This window comes from Andrographis paniculata, unplaced genomic scaffold (assembly GCF_009805555.1).
Source record: "Andrographis paniculata isolate CXL003 unplaced genomic scaffold, ASM980555v1 Contig71END, whole genome shotgun sequence".
Lineage (NCBI taxonomy): Eukaryota > Viridiplantae > Streptophyta > Magnoliopsida > Lamiales > Acanthaceae > Andrographis > Andrographis paniculata.
In genome coordinates this window covers 4,203,738-4,223,736 of record NW_026137608.1, presented here as the reverse complement: position 1 = coordinate 4,223,736, position 19,999 = coordinate 4,203,738, and the positions used below count along the sequence as shown (strand labels likewise).

General features: G+C 34.1%; 2 protein-coding genes across 2 annotated transcripts; one reads left to right on the top strand and one right to left on the bottom strand.

Moving 5' to 3' along the window:
- Positions 1–1,832: 1,832 nt before the first annotated feature.
- LOC127264887 (probable glutamate carboxypeptidase LAMP1) lies at positions 1,833–5,212 on the top strand. Its single transcript, XM_051294456.1, has 12 exons — positions 1,833–2,930; positions 3,006–3,073; positions 3,163–3,244; positions 3,323–3,415; positions 3,490–3,642; positions 3,758–3,826; positions 3,910–3,997; positions 4,207–4,290; positions 4,358–4,446; positions 4,541–4,657; positions 4,732–4,872; positions 4,956–5,212. The coding sequence occupies exons 1-12, from the start codon at positions 1,968–1,970 to the stop codon at positions 5,136–5,138; spliced, it is 2,130 nt and encodes a 709-aa protein (XP_051150413.1). The 5' UTR covers positions 1,833–1,967; the 3' UTR covers positions 5,139–5,212.
- LOC127264888 (probable ubiquitin-conjugating enzyme E2 37) lies at positions 5,131–15,439 on the bottom strand. The gene is made up of 6 exons (XM_051294457.1): positions 15,151–15,439; positions 14,996–15,065; positions 14,727–14,832; positions 6,271–6,369; positions 6,015–6,155; positions 5,131–5,945 (listed from the first exon to the last, which is right to left on the bottom strand). The coding sequence occupies exons 1-6, from the start codon at positions 15,287–15,289 to the stop codon at positions 5,295–5,297; spliced, it is 1,206 nt and encodes a 401-aa protein (XP_051150414.1). The 5' UTR covers positions 15,290–15,439; the 3' UTR covers positions 5,131–5,294.
- Between the last annotated feature and the right edge of the window lie 4,560 nt (positions 15,440–19,999).

The following is a 19,999-nucleotide window of genomic DNA, read 5'->3' as shown; positions in this document are numbered from 1 at the left end:
GAATTTACTGAATTCATAGAAATTGAAAACACAAAACAATTGAAAAAGTTCATCATGCCTTCAATTCTTTAGAAATAGATAAGAAAGAACAATATAAGAATAGAATAACGCCCCGAAAAGTCGTCTGCAATTCTTCTCCAAGTTCTCTGCCCTCTGCTGTGTTCTTCCTTCTCTCCTTTCAAGAAATATGGTATCGTGGTAGAACGTGGTAGTCCCCTTCTCTTCTCCTTTTTAATACCAAATCTTGTCTCTTAATTCTCCATCCCATGGTCCCCTTTAATCCTTTACATTTAAATTCCCACATAATCTTTATAGTGTATTTGCAAAATTTCGCATCAAAAAGTTGCTCAAAATATAACAAAATATTATCATATATAGCACATATCACTAGACATTCCAATTTAAATAAATAAATAAATAAAAAGTGCTAATATGATCAATTGAAATGAAAAAAAAAAAAAAAAAAATAGTAATAAACAATGATACAATGGAAAAATGTTTAAGAAATCATGCAACTAAGATCATAAAAATCGTTTAATTTTAGATGGCTTCTCCCTTACCTTAGAGGCAGTATCATTCATACATTGAAAAATTGATATATAATATAGATTATCTATTGAGGCCCTTGTTACAAGAAAGCGTGGAAGAAGTATGATGAAGTGAAGGTCATTGCGAGACAAGTTTTCTAGCCAATCTTTCATACTCAATCTTTTAAGTACGATTTAAATTTTTTCTTCTTCATCTCTCTGCTATTTCCTTGCAAGTACGCGCACCACTATCAAATAGTACCCGGTAGAAGGGATTTCATTATAGGGAGGGTGGTGGTTCTAGTAGGCCTTTTGAATCATACTTTTGTTTGGGAAAAAACTTTGTCGTTAGTCACTAAAATACTTGTACTTTGAAGATATACTCACACTACAAAAAAATAATATATTTGTAACAGAATTCCGTCCCTAATGTTCACGTAGTTAACGTAATTTCATTCTTAATTCCGTATCTAATGTCATTAGTAACGGAAAAAGTAGATTTAGAGACAAAAAAAAGTTTTGTTACAAAAATGATTTTTTCTTGTAGTGTCAACACTGAATCCACATTATCTCAAAAAAAATTTTAAGAATTTTTCATTACATATACTCTAAATGGCGATAACAATAATCAATTAGGACAATAAGAAAGAAGTAAATGAATATTCAAATAAGAATAAAATATCAAATAAAAAATTGCACATTTTGATTTTAATCTCTATCTATGAATTAGTTGATATTTTTGCACTTCACGATAGGATACAACCTCACTAATGGTTCTAACTAAAAAAAATAAGACAACAATATAAAAAAGTACTAATGCTAGATATAAAGAAGAAAATAAGTAAAATAGATAGATCATATCTAATGTATTTTTTTAGGGTAAGTTTCGGCCGAATCAATATCCTATAAATTAGACCAGCAAAACAAATCACAATAGACAATTATGTGCAACAGACAACCTCTAGACATATCGAAAGTTTGAACTCATAATCTTTTTATAATTACAAGTTCACTTCAAATTACTAAAACATCCTTTATACGACCATCTGATTTATTTTTAAATTAATAGAATCTTAATCACAAGATGTACATAGTAAAAATTTTAAATATTATGTTCATTATTCAAAATTACATATTGCATTAAAAACAAGTACTTACCAAAAAGAGAATTACTATAAATATAGCAATATTTGTGATCACCATATATATAGTGTAACATGATTGTATAAAAACTAGTATAAAAATAACAATATTTGTGATCACATGAATTAGTCTGTCTTCTAGGTACACATATATGAAAATGGAACCTCTAGTTACATTATGTCTTAAAGTAGCACTTTATCCACAAGAAGATCCTTTCTTGTTCGTAAACAAAGACCTTCAAATTAAGGCCGCCGGCGCCGACCACCTCCCGGCGTCGTCTCTCTTAGAATCCAATTAATGAAATCTCCGACGATGGTCGCCGGAGCAGTACCAACCCTCGTCGACGTCGCCACTTCCATCACTCTCTTCTACTACCTAATCCCTCACCCCTCCTTCTACCACTCCCTCTTCCTCTCCCTCTCCTCCGACAACCAATCCCACGTCTCCCACCATCTCCACATCCTAACGCGCCGCCCTCACCCCGCCGGCTCCGCCGCCAACGCCGCCGCCGCCGCCTACGTTCTATCCAGCCTCACTTCCTACAACATCCCATCTCACATCAAACACTATTTCGCCGCCTTGACTTACCCAATTTCCCGCTCCTTGCTGCTCACCCGCCCGCCGCCGCAACCGCCGCTGGAGTTCCCTCTCCGGCAGGAGATTTACCCCGGCGACCCCTACGCCGACGTCGCCGATCAAGTCGAACCCACCTTCCACGCCTACGCCAAGTCCGGCACCGCCGCCGGCGCCGTCGTGTACGCCAATTACGGGAGAATAGAGGACTACGAGAAACTGAAACTAATGGGTGCCGACGCGTCGGGAAATATAGTCCTCGCCAGGTACGGGAAGATCTTCCGAGGAGACATAGTGAGGAACGCTTACGCCGCCGGCGCAATTGGGGTTTTGATCTTCACCGACAGAAAGGACTACGGCGGCGGTGGAGGGGCGGCGAGATGGTTTCCCGACGACAAATGGATGCCTCCCTCCGGCGTACAAGTCGGCACCCTTTACGACGGCGAGGGAGACCCTACAACGCCGGGGTGGCCCAGCACAGAGGGCTGCGAGAGAATTTCCGATGTCGAGGTCGAGAATTCCGGCAACGTTCCGGTGATTCCGTCGCTGCCGATTTCGTGGGCCGACGGCGATGCCATCATCAGGTCGATTGATGGACAGGTGGCGCCCGATGATTGGCAGGGAGGTGAGGGCGCGCCGGTCTACAGAACCGGACCCGGTCCGGGGATTGTGAATTTGACTTATGAGGTAAGAGGTGATCACAATTTGCAGTAGACATATAATAGGTGAAGGAAGATTGAAAAAAGTTGAGATATTTTGTAGGGGAAACAAGTGATAAGTAAGATTGAGAATGTGATTGGGATCATCGAAGGATCAGAAGAACCTGACAGGTACTTCGATTGCAAAAGATCAAGAAACAACACAATGTAGTAAAAATTCGATCTTTATAATTCATTGGATGATGAGCAACCTTTGCTAGGTTTGTTATCCTGGGAAATCATCGCGACGCCTGGACTTTCGGAGCTGCCGATCCCAACAGCGGCACAGCATGCCTGCTAGAGGTCATAGGAATGGATTTGTATCCGATTCTTGTTGGCAAGAGATTAGTTTTAAATTTCTGAATTATGATTATATTCCAGGTAGCAGAAAGACTTTGGAAGCTTCAGAAAAAGGGGTGGAAGCCAAGAAGAACTATAGTATTGTGTAATTGGGACGCCGAGGAGTACGGCCTGGTCGTAATTCTTGTTGTCTTAAATCTGTGCTACACCTAATAATTGAAGAAGACTGATTGATTTTTGTTTGTCAGATAGGGTCTACGGAATGGGTTGAAGAGAACAGGCAAATGTTGGCAGCAAAGGCTGTCGCTTACTTGAATGTCGATGTTGCGGTTGCAGGAGCTGGATTCAAAGCTGCGGCAACTCCGCAGCTTGATGAATTGATCGTACAGGCGACGAAGCAGGTAGACAACAGATCAGATGAAATTCAACTGCAAGGGTGAATAAGGAGTTTCTGTTTGAATGTATAGATAGAGGTTTATTTTGGGTTCTTCTGCCTTGTTTTTATGTTTGTTTAAGGTTTTGGATCCGGACAATTCGTCGCAAACTATCTATGATTCCTGGATTAGCTCAGAAAGAAATCCGGTGGTAAGTTCAGTATTTGAATGGCTAAATTAGGCGCGACGTTTCTTGCATTTTTTAAGGATGTAATAGTGAAGTTGTGGATGAAGATTGATCGACTAGGAGACGGTGGTTCAGACTATGGAGCTTTTGTGCATCACATTGGTATTCCAGCTGCGGATGTATCTTTTGGAGGAGGTAATACGCTCGGTAACCTTCGGTAATCTTTGGTTTCGATATTAATGTTAGAATATGCTCGATGCAATGACTACACTGCCGGTTATTCGCCTGATTTTCTCAGGAAAATTTGTTGAAGTTGCTTGTTCTCAGGATTAGATGATCTTTCTGCATTGACCCCTCCATTGTATAAACACAATTTGATTATTTGAAGTTTTCTGATAACTCAGGTTACCCTGTTTACCACTCGATGTACGATGATTTTGTCTGGATGAGCAAATTTGGCGATCCGATGTTCCGAAGACATGCTGCAGGTTTGGTTATGTTCTTAATCCAAGCAACAAAATGCATTCTCTCTTATGGCTGTTTTCGTTCGACCAGTTGCAAGTGTTTGGGGTTTAGTCGCGCTAAAGCTAGCCGATGATGAGATTTTACCATTCGACTATTACTCATATGTTCTCGAGCTTAAGGTATGCGCGCATTCGAAAATGAGTTGTATTTATTTTTTGGTCTATGTGTACACATTGAGTGCATCTGAAGAGTAATTTCTTTCGTATACAACAGAAAAGTGCTGAAGGCTTGAAAATTGAAGTATCTAGTCGACACATTACCCTCGACCCTCTGCTAGAGTCAATTAACGAACTCGAGAGGGCAGCAATGAAGATAAACGACGAGAGGAAGGTAGAATACTTCAAATGATGATTTATTTTCGTGGTAAAGTATTTATTTGACTGGAAAGGAATCGAATTCGTTAGGAACTCCAACGAACAAAGCTATGGATTCGAAGCCGGGGTAATGTCCAGAAAGTAAGAGAGGTAAACGACAGGTTGATGATGGCGGAGCGCGCATTCACTGATGCAGACGGGCTTCCGGGAAGATCGTTGTTCAAACATTTGGTATGTCTTATATAAACAATCGCAATCCCATATCCATAACTATCTGCGACTCGACACTAATAAAATCTTCTAATTCACCTCAGATCTATGCGCCGTCAAAGCATAACAATTACGGGTCGAAAGATCTACCTGCAGTATACGATGCGCTTGAAGAGGCGAAGCGCCGGAACACTTCCGAGTCGTGGCGCTCTGTACAGCATGAAATCTGGAGAGTGTCCAGAGTTGTGATGCAAGCTTCTCTGTGCCTCAATGGTGAACTAACATGAAAATGAATGATTAGTAATGTAAAATGGTAAAAGACAATTCAAATCCCGAATTTACATACACTGTTGTTACTTCAGTGGGTAAAAAGGGAGAATGTGATGACCACAAAAACATTCTCTACTTCCATAAAAAATCAAGAAGTTTGAACCACCATTTCTTCACCTAAAGAAACCAGATTTTCTCTTCCTTGGCAAGCGTCTTTTAGCTACCAACAATGTTGATCTCACAGCTGCACTCTCATCCTCACTGTCTTCACTATCCAACACAATTGCAGCTTCACCTGTCTCGGAGGACACCAAACATTCTTCCAACTTTTCACCACAAGGAATTGATGTATTCTCATATTCTAAAACACTCGGCTTCTCCCTGTCACAGCCCTGCGTCTTATCTCCAAAATTCTGTAGCACTTCTTTAGCTCTTTCGGGAAGCTGAGTATCTTCAATAACTGCTTGTTTCCCTGCTCTCTGGTATGCAGCGGGTTCATCGACTCGTTGAGAAAGTTTACCACTTTTACCATTTTGACCAGAGGAAACAACTGGGGTATGTAGCGAAAGTTTCTTTCTAGTGGCCGGTAATTTACTAGGATTCTCAGCATGTTTAATAGAAATGTTATTAGCTTCTTTATGTTGCTGAATATCAGTTCCAAGAGTCGAACAATCATGAATTTGTGCTTTGATCATACTGCCATCAAACTTACTACAGGATCCTGGAAACCTTGACAACAGCTCCCTGCTGCTTCCATCAGATCTCTCTTTGCATAATAAGTGTTCAGGAACACATGTGGATGCATTTTGACCTTCTTTTTCATTCTGTTGCAGTAAGGCAATAAAATAGGTTATATCAAAATTAACTTACAATCTAACCAAATACAAACTTACATATTCTGTGTTTGGAAATTGATGAGATTCATTGCAATGTTTGCTTTCAGTTCTGCCACTATCTCCAGCTTTGGCATATTTTTCAGTCATGGATTTAGCTTTCTGATCAAAAGCACATCTGTTATATTTAAACTCTCTACTCTGCAAGACAAAAAACATCACTAACATCGCAGTCTGGTGAATTTAACGGCTAGAAAATAGTTTCATTGACATTGCAGTTTGGTTAATTTAACGGCTAGAAAATAGTTTAACTCACTGCTTCATGCATAAGGCCATCATCGGGGTTTGGCTCATTAAGTAGCAGCCCAATACTTGTCAAAACAGTTGAAATGTTTAAAGATGGTTGCCAAGTGCCCTGTTTAGATCAAATAAACAGATGTTAGGTAGGGAAGCTCATAATCAACATCTAATAGCTAGAATGAGTTAACTCTACCAAAAATGCAAATTGAACTGTTTAAAGCACAGTTGTACAGTCAAGAGTCAACTAAATCACTTCCAATCTCTACTACATAACAACCCAAATCTAATAAACCAGTTTCGTAATACCAACCTGGTCTGAGGGAAGCGTGGTAAGAGATTTATCACTCTTTGAGTGATTCCTAGAGTCATTTTTCCACTATTCAATGGCGCGCACATAAGGGGGGGGGGGGGGGGGGTTAACATAGAATTGCATTCCCCATTCGTTGCCACTAGACTTAGCAACTAATATAGCAAGAGGACTATTTTGCGCATACTATGACTAAGTGTGGTGTTTCTCCTCTCATCCACTAGGCTCTTCCTAGCATGTAAAATCCGAAATAACTAACCCGCGCGATAAAAGGATAAATAAGAAATCGTCACTTGCGATTGATAATAGATTAACTCACTAGTTCTTCATCCCCAAAAAACTTTAAAAATGTCATATTATTTAATTCTTAAATCAGCATATCAAACTATAAACTATCTGACTCCTACTTACTCAGCAAAGTGCCAACCAGTTTTCCTGTTATTGTGTTTCAGCTTTTCAGGTTTTGAAGGTGTAGAACAGCATGATCATCAGGGTTGGTTATGATGGTCATGCAGCTGGCTGAAGTGCCAACTTGTATTCAATTTTTAAATCATATTAATTGGGTTGTAAGAATTAACTTCGATATGTTTTACGCCAATTTGGGGGCAAAGACCTTGAATTATAATTATGTATACTATCCTTCATTCCAGAGGATTCATCCAACATTACAGTTTTACAGTGATTTCCCTCTTGACCCAATTGGGATGTTAGAATACAAGAATATACACATGATACCAAAGGAAGTGAAAGTCACAACAGAAGACTAAGACGCAGTCCAAACCAAGGTTGCCAATGCGAGGTTCTAAGCACCACACAATCGGACCGTCATATGGCCTTGGCCACAATTTAGTGAGACAGCAACCTGTCTATTATAAATATCTTAAATTAATCATTAACTATAAAATTATAACTTTCAATCACTAAATTTGATTGTATTGAAATAAAATATTAAAATATTAAACATCACCATTAAAATACCTAAAGTACAAATATATCACTATTAAAGTTTCAAACACCATAGAGAGATTAAAAAAAAAAAAAATTCTCAAATATCTTGTCAGTTCCTTATATGTATCATCTCCATCACTTTCTTCATTTTCATCTACCAAGTATCGTTAGAAGGACCACGACTACAATCGCATAAGACGGACGGATCTAAGGATTCACTAACACCTTTACTTCGTAGGTTGGAACAATCGAGATTATTTGAAGCACCTATAGCTTTCATCTACATGCTGCAATTTCAGATCATAATCTTCATGAACTAAATATTGAGAATCATCAACCCACTCATTATCACATTAAAATTATTCAAGAATTAAAAGATTGAAATTGCTTTCTTCTTCCCACAACTTTTGAAATTAATGTGCAATCTTTCCATTGTATTTAACATATACTAAATCATTTAGCTGTGCTTTGGTCTTTTTTTGTGTGTGAATCTAAAAAAAAATTATATCAAAATTTTGAAATTTTTATTAAGATATTAATATAACTAAATGTTTGAATTAATTTTTGTACAAGTTCAAATGTGTTCCAATAGCATTTACAATAAGTAAAAAATCAACAAAGACTAATAGTACATAATGCAAGTGATGGAAGCTCTTCATTCTCACCACTATATGCATCACACAAATCAACTAAAATATCATGAATTGATTGAACTTCAAAATTAAATTTCATAGATAATATATATATATACATGTTAAAATAACTTACAAGGACTCTTTCGTGTTTAGTGCTTGATTGCAAATTTCATCCAAAACTTCCACATTTTATCATAATGATCAGCTTGTCCACTAATTTTAACTTTCTTATAAAAAATTATCATTAAATAATTTCCGTTGCTTATGAGCAAATATAGGATCACATCTTTTCAATTCAAATTATTTTAAAGGATTGAAGAACTATACAACCCTGGAGAGCTTCAACTCCATTTGATCCTTCTCTCATTCCTCAATTATTTCCATTAACTTAGCAACCACCTAATCTTATTGCTCATAAAAGATTCAATTGTTTTTGTTCTGGCATGATTCATAGCTGAGGAAAGCTTGGGCATAGCTAACTTTCAGTGCCATCAACTATCTTCAAAGCAATCAAAAGAGAAAGTGTTGACCATAACAACCTTCCACCCGATCTCAAATTTTGATGAAAGCATGATCTTCATTACTTTTTTTCTTTTGAACTTATTATCACATATCGCTACAATCAACAATCATAAATAACTGACTCAATTCATTTACGTGCATGTTTAAACTTTGCAAAGTGAGAAAGGTGGTATCATAATGAGTAGCTACTAACCTCACAAGATCTCTACCACTTGTCTGTTCCTTTATTGTACTAAAAAAATTATATGTCAATAAATAAAAATCTTGACATCCCTAGCCCATTAAATGTAAGGTTTAAATTCGTTGAATATTCCAATGTCCCCAACATAAAATCTATGAAATGGACAGCATAAGATGTCCAAAAGATATTAGGAACGTGTTGTTTTAGTAATTTTTCCGCCACTTTATAATTTTCCTTATTATAAGACACAATTTGCACAATATGATGTCACTTGATAAATTCTCTTGTCAATAATCTAGAGGAAACCTTTTATTGAAATCTATTGACGCCCATCGGTTGAATAACATGATGCAAAAATGTTGGCAAATTCACTTGAGAAGAGAATTGAAGAAATAGGCAAAGAACATGTTCAAATTGTGACTTTTAATAGGGCAAATTATAAAGCGGCAGGAAGACAACTAAAACAATGCATTCTTAATATATTTTAAACACCTTATGTAGTCCATTGCATAGATGACATTGAAAAATGAACAAATTTAAATCTTACATTCAAAGGGCTAGGGATGTCACCACTTTCATAACATGAAAAAATTTTGAGTGCAATAAGGAAAGAACTGGTGGCAAAGATCTTGTGAGGCCTGTGGCTACTTGTTTTGCCACTACATTTCTCACCCTAAAAAGCTTGAACAACCACAGATATGAATTGAGACGATTATTTGCAAGTGCTGATAGGAGCAATAATAAGTCTAAAATGTCAAATAGTACAAAAAAGTGATAGAAAGCATTCTCTTATCCAAATTTTAGGATCGGGTGGAAGATTGTTTATGGGCAACACTTCCTCTTTTGATTATTTTAAGGATAGTTGATGGCGATGAAAAGTTAGCCATGCCCGAGCTTTCCTCAGCTATGAATCATGCTGAAAATAATTTAATCTTTTACAAAGAACAACAAGACTAGGTTGTTGGCCAAGTTAAAAAAAAATAACTGGGAATCAATAGAAGCATCAAATGGCAGTAAAACTATAGGGAGCTGCATTGTTCTTAAATTCTTCAAAATATTTTGAATTGAAGAGAAATGATCATATATTTGTTCATAAGCAACTACACTTGTTTACCGATGTTCTTGAAAATGTGGAAAAATGAAAAAATTAACAGACAACAAATTATTACAATAAAATACGAGGAAGCTTTGGTCAGCAATTGGCAATCAAACATCAAACACAAAAAAAGTCCCCACAAGTTTCTTAAACTTGTATTTTTTATTTTTCTTCATTTTTCATGAAATTTAATTTCGAATATTAAATCAATTCTTTCTTGATATTTTAGTTGCAGGAAGAGATGCAAATAATGGTCATAACGAAGAGCTTCAACTACTTACAATACGTACTATTAGTCTTTGCTACTCTGCTGCCAGTTGTGAACGCAATTGGAGCACATTTGAATTTGTAAATAAATTAGTTCGGCATTTAGTTATATTAATATCTTAATAATAATCTTTAACTATTGATATAATTTGGTCTTTAGATTCACACCAAAAAGATAATAGAACGGAGCACAAGATGTTAAACAATTTGGTGTATGCCCCAATACAGTCGGAAGCTTACACATCGTTTTCAAAAGCTGCAAAGGAAGGAAGCAATTTCAATACTTTATTCTGGAAGAATTTCAATGGAATAACATGTATGATTGTCGTCGTGGTCTTTCTAACCAATCCTTGGTAGGTAAAAATGAAGGAAAGTCATAAAAATGATATATTTAATGAAGACTATCCTGATATTTTAGAAATTGATGGTTTTTTCATTTATTTTAGATGATAATGATTTTTTTAGGCGTTTTAAAACTTTAATAATGACATATTGGTACTTCAGTATTTGGACAGTCATGTTTAATACTTAGGTATTTTATTATTTTGATATTTTATTTGAAACTTAAATCAAATTTGGTGATTTAAAGCTTTAGTTTTATATTGTATAATTAAATACTATAAATTTATAATAGGCATGTCGTAGACTCGCTATATTGTCGGAATGGTGGGCGCCATGTCACCTACGCAATACAGCGGTTTGATGGCACCGTGCCCAGAACCTCACCATAACAGCCTTGAAGACTGTACTCTGTTGGGATAAATTGATTAACTTATGAGAAAATTGATAGTTGTAGAATGTGAGGGAATAATGACAACATAAGTCTCCACCTCCATACTTTACAAACAACTGAGAGTGTGTTTGGCATAGGGAAATGAAGATAGATAAATAGAAATATTTTTATTTCTCTTATTTGTTTGAGTCAGAGAAATAAAAATTGAAAACCTAAAGTGTGTTCTTGTTTTTTTTACTATTTAACTTTTACGATCTCCTTTAAAAGTATATTATTCCGATCTCATATAAATCATATCTAAATTATTATTAAAACATAAAAAATACTAACTAGATATGACTATTTTTTCAAGGATTCTCATTTCACTAATTTTTTCTTACTTGATTCATTGTTTTCTCCTTCATTCTCTCATTTTCCACTTGCAATATATAGTCTCTTCTAGATCGATTCATCCAGACTGTTGTATTCTTTTTATATTTCTCAGTTGAATTCTGTATCTTATGAAACAAAATAATCAATTCTTATTCTTTGTTCAATTCTTTTTCTCTACAATTTTCTTCTCTGATTTTCTATGTAATTCCATTCTTTTTACCAAACACATCCTAATAGTTTATGAAACTAGCTAACTTGAGCATGATCCCAAGATGTGCATGCCCAGAGAGTTGGGTATGATGGCCATGTTTTAGGTTGATTCCATGATATAGAGTGAGTGCTCATGACTTAGTATTACACTGGACCGCCCTATCATGCACTTTTAAAGATAATTAAATTGGTTACCTTCTGCCTAAATAGGAAAGTTAGAATATTCTGTTAGAGAGAATGTCCTATAAACTTACTTACCTTTGTAGTAATGTAGAGGAATAAGGAAGAATCGGTTGTGTTGGTCCAAATTATAACCTACCCGGAATTCCTAGTGAACTGTCTTTTTACAATAGAGGATTAATAAATTACTTTAGAAAGAAAATGTTTTACTTCATTTTGTGTGCGTAAATGTTTTTGGATTATGTTATTCCATGTCTGTTTATTTTTTTCTACTTACTCAACATAAGTGTATGCTGATTCTTTACTTTTTCTATATGTGCCTTGAGTGATTTACCTAGGGTGTGTTTGTTTGGGGGTTTGGATTTTGAGTTGGAATTTGAATAGTAAAAATTTTGAATTTGAATAGTTGTATGATGTGATATAAATAGGTGATGATGTGATGTTTTGAATGTAAAATTGATTTTTAGTATAATATAAAAAATGAAAAATAGGTGTTTGATTTGATGTTTTTGGGAGAAAAAAATTGGATGAATAGTAGAATTTTGTTAGAATTCTACAAACGAACACACCCCTAATGTATTGAATATGGTATTGGAGCATATGGGCCTGAATCATCTAAATATCATTCTATTTTATGTCATGTAGACCTTTGAGATACTAAGAATTTTATGTAAACTTATTGGCTTCGGCCACCACTTTAAATTATCTGTGAAATTTTCATTTTCTTTAAATCACTTAAATTTTATTTAATAAAAAAATTAGCCATAGTGTCACGCTAGAGGGCCTACGAGTCAATGTGGGTCCCTTTTGTGTGGCATAGTGTGATATCTTAGTAAGTAGCCAACTGGAGTGTTACAAGCCTGCTACCTACACTAAACAACAAAGAAAGTTGCTTTTAAATCCAACTCTAGAAAAAAAAAAGGCCAACAAATATTATGCAAGATGAAGACCATATGTATGAAGAGACTAAAGAGGCATACACATCAAAACTAGCATGAGGAAAGTAAAAAAAATAAAGGTGAACTATTTATTAGAATTTGAATCTCATCGTATTTGATTATATATCTACTAAAAGTAGCAATGTTTACATTTAATATAAGACCTATGAAAACTATATTTTGTTTGATATAAGACTTATATTGTATTTTGTCATTTGAAGTAATTATTAATCCAGAGAATTTCTTTAGTGCTATGGTTGTAATTATGTACATATAGCATATTATTTGTGTTAAAATTTATATAACAGTCATCCTGCTGTAGTGGTTTAGTGGTCCATTCTATTTTCCTTTATCCAAGAGCAACAACTATGCCTACCAATCAACTTTAATGAGTTGGTTCTCATGTAATAGTCTTGATTGGATGCCCTCTGTAATGCTGCTTTATTATCACAAAGTAATTCCGTTTGTTTATCATCATAGCTAACTATAATATCTCATTAAAGTAATACCAAGCTATAATTCTAGCAGGAGGTGTTTCAGCCATCAAAGTTCAAAGGTTTCTTAAATCACAGCACCAAATTCCGGTTCAGCACTATAAGTTGATGTTGCGAGAAATTAGTTTGTTTGGTTCTGTTTTGGTGTGTTGGTGTGTTTTTCGAATAGTAAAATTTTCACTGAAATGATTGTTTGATGTGATGGCATACTTGGATCATAGAAGAATGGACAAGATGCCAACAGAATTTCTCTATTACTGTAAAAATGTTACAGCATTAACAATGGCATGTAAGTTAATTTCTCTATGGCTTTATTTAGAACAAAGTTGATTTTGTACAAATGAAACAGCTCTAAGTATCCTTTGACTTCAGAAAAAGGCCAAGTATCACATCCACGACAAGGCTATCTTAGTAGCTTAAATGCAATGATAATGGTAGGAGGTTGTTTCCAAGAGAACTTGGATAAAAAATATTTGTAACAATGTTTTTGTAGCCTTTTAGTGTATTTTCTACAAGCAAAATATTTGGCATTACTTATGTTTGAATTAGATATTGTACAGTGTTGAAGCAAGAAGTGATAGACTGATAGCTGAGCAAAAGCATCCCAAATCTAGGTGTTCCCCAAACTGGGTAACTAACTATCTCTTTGATGCTCTTCTTATAATTTATGTAGCTTTACTACTTGCTTCCACTCTTATCCTACAACTTAGAAACAAATATAAATAAATCACTTATTAACCCTTGACAGATCGCCAAAACCAGCAACTCCATTTTATTGGTTATGATTACTATAGCTCCAGTACTGAAAAGTGAACTATCTCTTTGATGCTCTTCTTATAATTTATGTAGCTTTACTACTTGCTTCCACTCTTATCCTACAACTTAGAAACAAATATAAATAAATCACTGATTAACCCTTGACAGTTCGCCAAAACCAGCAACTCCACTTTTTATTGGTTATGATTACTATAGCTCCAGGACTGAAAAGTGAACTTATTTCTTGCACACCTTTCAATGATTATTCTTTAAAAAACACAAAAAATAAAATAATAAATAAAATGTGTTTAAGAAGCATTGAATGTAAGCACAGTACCTGCGTGTGCATAAACATAATAGCATGATGAGTTTATTTGTGCACAAGACATTTCCTATATCACTCCATATTCTTTCTAAAATTTTATACAGTGCCGTACCAAAAAATGTTCCAATTCTTTCAAATATTTCATCAAACCAAACAAAACAGAACAGGAATGACAAAAATAAGACACCAACCTAATCTGTGAACCAGAATAATGCTGGAGCAAAATGGAAGCTTCTAGGAAATGAATGCTCAACCCATTCTCCAAATCAAGTAACCAAGGTGCGCGAAAACAAACATAGCACAAAGTGAATAAATTATGCATTCTCCCAATCTAAGATCAGCAACCCATGGAGCTTTAAAGGAAGAGTATCTTTAAACATATAAACCAACAGCTCAAGCTAATAAATCTTTTCTACACCCATCGTTTCTATTTAACCATTGATGGCTACAACAGAAAATGTACAGGTACAGTAGTGCATAAATAAAAATTCTGGAGGAACATACAAACCTTAGGCGGGAGATTGAGGATATCCAAGCATATGCGACCACCATTGTCAATGTTTGGGTGGTATATAGGAGTAGCAAAGGTCACAATAGGAGGTTGAAATGGGTACCTTAAAGTAGAAAAATTATATAAAAATAAATAAAGCATCAGACAATAAATTGCATGCCAATCTACAAACAAGAAAGAGAGAAGAGATCAACAAAATAATTCCCAACGGCCACGAACAAATACTTGAAGCGATTACTAAAGAGAAAACAGGATAGACAAAATACCGTTCCGGTATTTGGATCTTAATTCTAAACACGCCATTGGCGTACACACTTCCCTCAGGTCCTTGAAAGACTGCAATCAAAAGGAGAAAAATTACATAATCATATATTCTAGACATTTAAGGAGGGACAGGAGGGAGATGGTGGGAAACGCATACGTGCATCGATGGAAGTTAGCGACGAGGCAGAAGAAGAGGCGTCGGAAAGAGAAGGAAAAGAGGCGCCAGGAGGTGGATCGGTGTGCAGTAGTTTCAATTCCTTCTGCATACGTAGATTCAATCTGGCGGCCTGCGCCATTCTTATTCAGTAATTCAGAAACGTAGTGCAGAACGAGACCAGAAATTGAGAGAATTTCGGGTTTGATTGTTTAAGACGCTTCAAAATCATCTTTGATGAGACGCTAATTAATATCGACTGTGACCTAAACTGTTAGAATTGATTCTAAACCCTAAACCCGTCCGTTCCCCGGGCTCCTTTTTTTATTTAATCCGAATTTGACTTTTTTTTATAATTTTTTTTATGTTTGTTTTGATTGGTTCGAAAAAAAAAAAAAAAAAATAGTTGATATTAGTATTAAAATAATATTTGAATCTATGACCTCACATTTATTCGTCCAACCCTTACACCATCACATGTTATTCTTTACGGACTTGTTTGTGTTCATGTTTGATTTCTCTTGTTGTTGTTATAAGTGACCGATTTATATTGGAGTTTGGGAGTTCAACTGACACTCCAAATTCTTCCTAATTTTTTTTAAGTGTATTTATTTTTAATTTTTTATTTAGTAATCGGATTTGTTCCCTCTAATTTGGGATTAATACTCTACATAAACTTTTATATTATTATTATTTTAATTTATAATAATATTGTCACGTACAAAAAATAATAATAATAATAAAAATAAGGATAGCAAAATTTTAAAGAAAGTTAGACACGAAGTCAGGTGGAAAAGAAGAAAAATTTGCGCTCAGGTCGGTTGGTTATGTCGGATGGTCTGCGGCCGGATAGTCAAGTCGGTTGGTTAGCGGGTCGGATGGTCCATAGGTCGGAAGGTCTGCGGTCGGATAGACAGGTCGGTTGGTTAGCCGGTCGGCTACGGAGGTCGGGCGAAGTAATGTCTGCTCATTTAAGTGAATAGTAGTTTGGTCGCTTGGTGGGGGCGGCCAACAAGTCTTTTGGTCCAGCGACCAATTAGTCGCTGGATTAGTCGGTTGGGTTATGCAGTTAGGCGAGACGGTTGCTGTAACTGACCAGACGACATTTCAAAACGTTTCTTTTGGGCGGTTGATGGCGGTTGCTGTAACCGACCAGGCGACGGTTCCAAGCGTTTTCTTCGATGAATATTTAAGGATTTAGATTTTTTTTTTTTGGAGAAGACATCTTCAATCAACTTCAATAAAGCAAAGTCAGATTCGGAATCACCACTTTAAATTTTCAGCATTTTTATTTCCAGTTTATTTTCTTATGTATGGTTGGTACAGTGTTTAGAGATTCATAATCTCATAAGCTAATTAATCAAGTTTTAAGGATATTTTTCATATCTTTAAATTTTACTTTTTGTTTGTTAGAAAAAAATATATCAACAAATATATAATATTTTAATTTATAAATATATTATATAAAAAATAAAATATGTTATCTTAAATATTGTTTCTGTTCATTTTTTTTTCTTCACAATCATATCAATCATATTATAGTGTTAATAAAAATTAAAAAAGTTAAGATAACATCAAGTTGGTATAAATGAATCGACGAGAAAGTTCTTATAGTATTATTTTTTGTACACACAAAAATAGCCATTCAAATAAAAAATAGGCTCGAAATAAGTTGAAATAAAAAATAAACGGTAAAAAAATGAAACGAATGAACATAACAATTTCCCCCTCCCCGGAGCCACAAAGCTGATTCCGTCACTGGTTGTTATGGAATGAATATGTTCTGATCAAGTATTTTTTGTGTGACTTATGTATTTTCTGCATGTTAGTATGGAATCAAAATGACTTGACTAATCATGTCAAGAACTTTTTGGCTATTGGTATTATAGATATTGCAGTAGTATGTGTAAATTCACTTATGTTTTGTTTGCTTTCATTTTTTTCCCAATATTGATGTGTACGGTTGACCTCAATTGGAGGAGATTTTTTAAGAAATTTTTACAGAATTATTACAAAGTTATTAGTTTTCATCAGTGTTACATAGTCAACTGGTAAACTCCCTTAAACTTATTACCTTTGTCGGTAACTATAAGGTTTGGATTCTAACTTTGGTGATAGCTACACGATTTGAACATTGGAATTTGCTATTATTTTATTGTGATTAACAGACATTTTTCTACTGTGTATTTGACAATGTAGTTGTAATGATACGCTGTATATTCCAAAGTCATTTGAGAGAAAAACTATTGTACAATATAAATACTTCCATCTGTCCGACCACAACAATTGGGTTGGACATGTGTTTTTGGAGTCCAATTTTCAACAAGTCCATTGTCAATATATGTAAAATAATAATAATAATAATAATAATAAAATTGTGAAAATAGAATAAAATATTTTAAGATTGTGTATAATTATTAAAACAAATTCAACATATCCGGTTGACTTGTCATGTGCCATCACTCCTTTGAAAAAAAAAATAAAAAAATAAAACTGATTTTTATTTTTTCTTTAATATTTTGGAACCTGCATGAACTTTTTCAAAAAAAATTCTTTGTAAATTAAGAATTTGTTTCTTTTGGATGAGTTTTGGGGAAATTGATTTGAGTTTCGACTAAATTTAAATTTTAAGATGAGTTTGGATTTTGGTGTTTCTTTAGAAGTGTAAGTTTGGTTTGAACTTTGAATATTTTGAAGTATATTGATTTAATATATAATAATTGTGTTTGTGTAAAAGTATAATATACTAAATTAATTTTTTATTTTGGTAGTAAAATAAAAAATTAAAAAGAGAAATTGGGTTATATTGTTTTGAGTTTGTATTGTAATATTAGCGTGGTTGTTCAAAAATCGCCTAATCGATTTCGAAATCAATCAAACGCCTCCAGAGAAGAAGTTCGGTGTTGGAAAATTGTACAGGTGCTACACCCATCTTGGGGCTTCTCCCATTTTCCCTCTCGCCATTGTTCACCCCCTCGACATCGTCTCATCGCATCACTCTATGACTATTCGTCTTATGGGTAACGATTAGAAGGGGGTTGGTTGGTGTTTGTCTTTTTTGAGTGGGTTGTAACCTTCATAAAAAAAAAAAAAAACCACATTTAAAAAAAGAATAAAAATAAAAATCGAAGCAAGCAACACAACCTTTACAAAGGCCTATGAAGTAGGCTAGAGGAATTGTCTAAGGGTGTGTTTGATTGGGGGTTTGGATTTTGAGTTGGGATTTGAATAGTAAAAATTTTAAATTTGAATAGTTGTATGATGTGATATAAATAGGTGTTGATGTGATGTTTTGAATGTAAAATTAATTTTTAGTATAATATAAAAAATAAAAAATAAATGTTTGATTGGTGTTTGACGTTCATTATTTTCGAAATAGTAATTCAATAGTAAATTTGGCCAAAACTTGTCAAAGAAGCAGACCCTAAGTAATTGTTATAATAAATGAGTATAGAATATATTATATAAATATATGGTTGTGTTTTGTGTTTATATTATTATATATAAGCATGAAATGAAATGTAAATCTTTTTATACCATCCAAATTTATATTTACTTTCCCTTTTTTGGTTTTTCATAAAAAATATTCTCATTCTATTTTTTAGTGAAAAATAACATTTTTTTTCTATTTTTTCTTTACTATAAAGGATTTTTTTTACATATTCTTTTTAAAATTCGTGTCCGATCAAATGAACATGAGTTCAAATGACAGAGATAATATGTGACACTTCAGCCCGCAATCCACACAAGAACAAGTGTGTCGGGATCGTAGACTGACCCCACAGGTCAACACGAATCATTTCAGTGCGTTTTTGTCCTCACTCACACGCACCCTGGGAGAACAAGCACGCTTAACCCTAGGGCTCCAAAAAAACAATGTGCATATTGTTAACTTTAGTAGTCTATTCAATCTATTTAACTTCTAACCAACTCCGAATGATTTAATACCGGCTCATCCACACACACGAGAGTTGGTCAAGCAATAACCCAACTCCGGGTATCATATAATATATCTATATATGTATATATATGAATAAGTATATATGTATTACTCCCTTTAGTTATTTTTTTAAAATGTGACCACTTTCTATTTTTGTTTGTCTTTTTAAAAAAAAAAATTATTTTTTTATTTAGTAAAATATTATAGTATTACCTTTATAGTAGGATTTATAGTTTTCTTATTATAAAAAACAAAAAGTAACAAAAGTTATCAATCAAAATTCCATACATCAAAATATGTGCTAAAAGTTTTGATTATATTTTTGTGAGAGAGATCAAATATTTTGTATGTATATACATAGATATAGATAGAGAGGAAATGGGAGATTGAGAAAGTAACAGATATGAATTATTGTCTTAAATATCTCAATCATTATTATAAATTAGTACAAACATTTATAGATTTTTTCATCAAATAAAAAACAGTCACACAACATCGACTTAATACATATGAAGATATTATGTGATAGATTATAATGTGCTTGATGTATATATAACAGTAATTTATTAATACTTTAATTGCGGTACATCCCACAAAATCCATCATTTTTAACCAACACTTTGATCCTCATACCCGTTCAAATTCAATCTCTAATGCCTCAGTATTTTTAATTTATTTGTTTTTTTCAATAAAATAGTTAATTTTACAATATAGTTACTATTTATATTTGTAATACTTCCTTCGTCCGGTTAGAAAGTATACATATTTCTATTTTGGGACGTCCAATTACAAAATAAACATTTAATTAAATACCTCATTTTTTTTTTACAAATATCCTTACTTTACATCACATGAAGGGCAAAAATGTCATTTTTATTACTTTTAACTACCCACTATAATTAAAATACTATT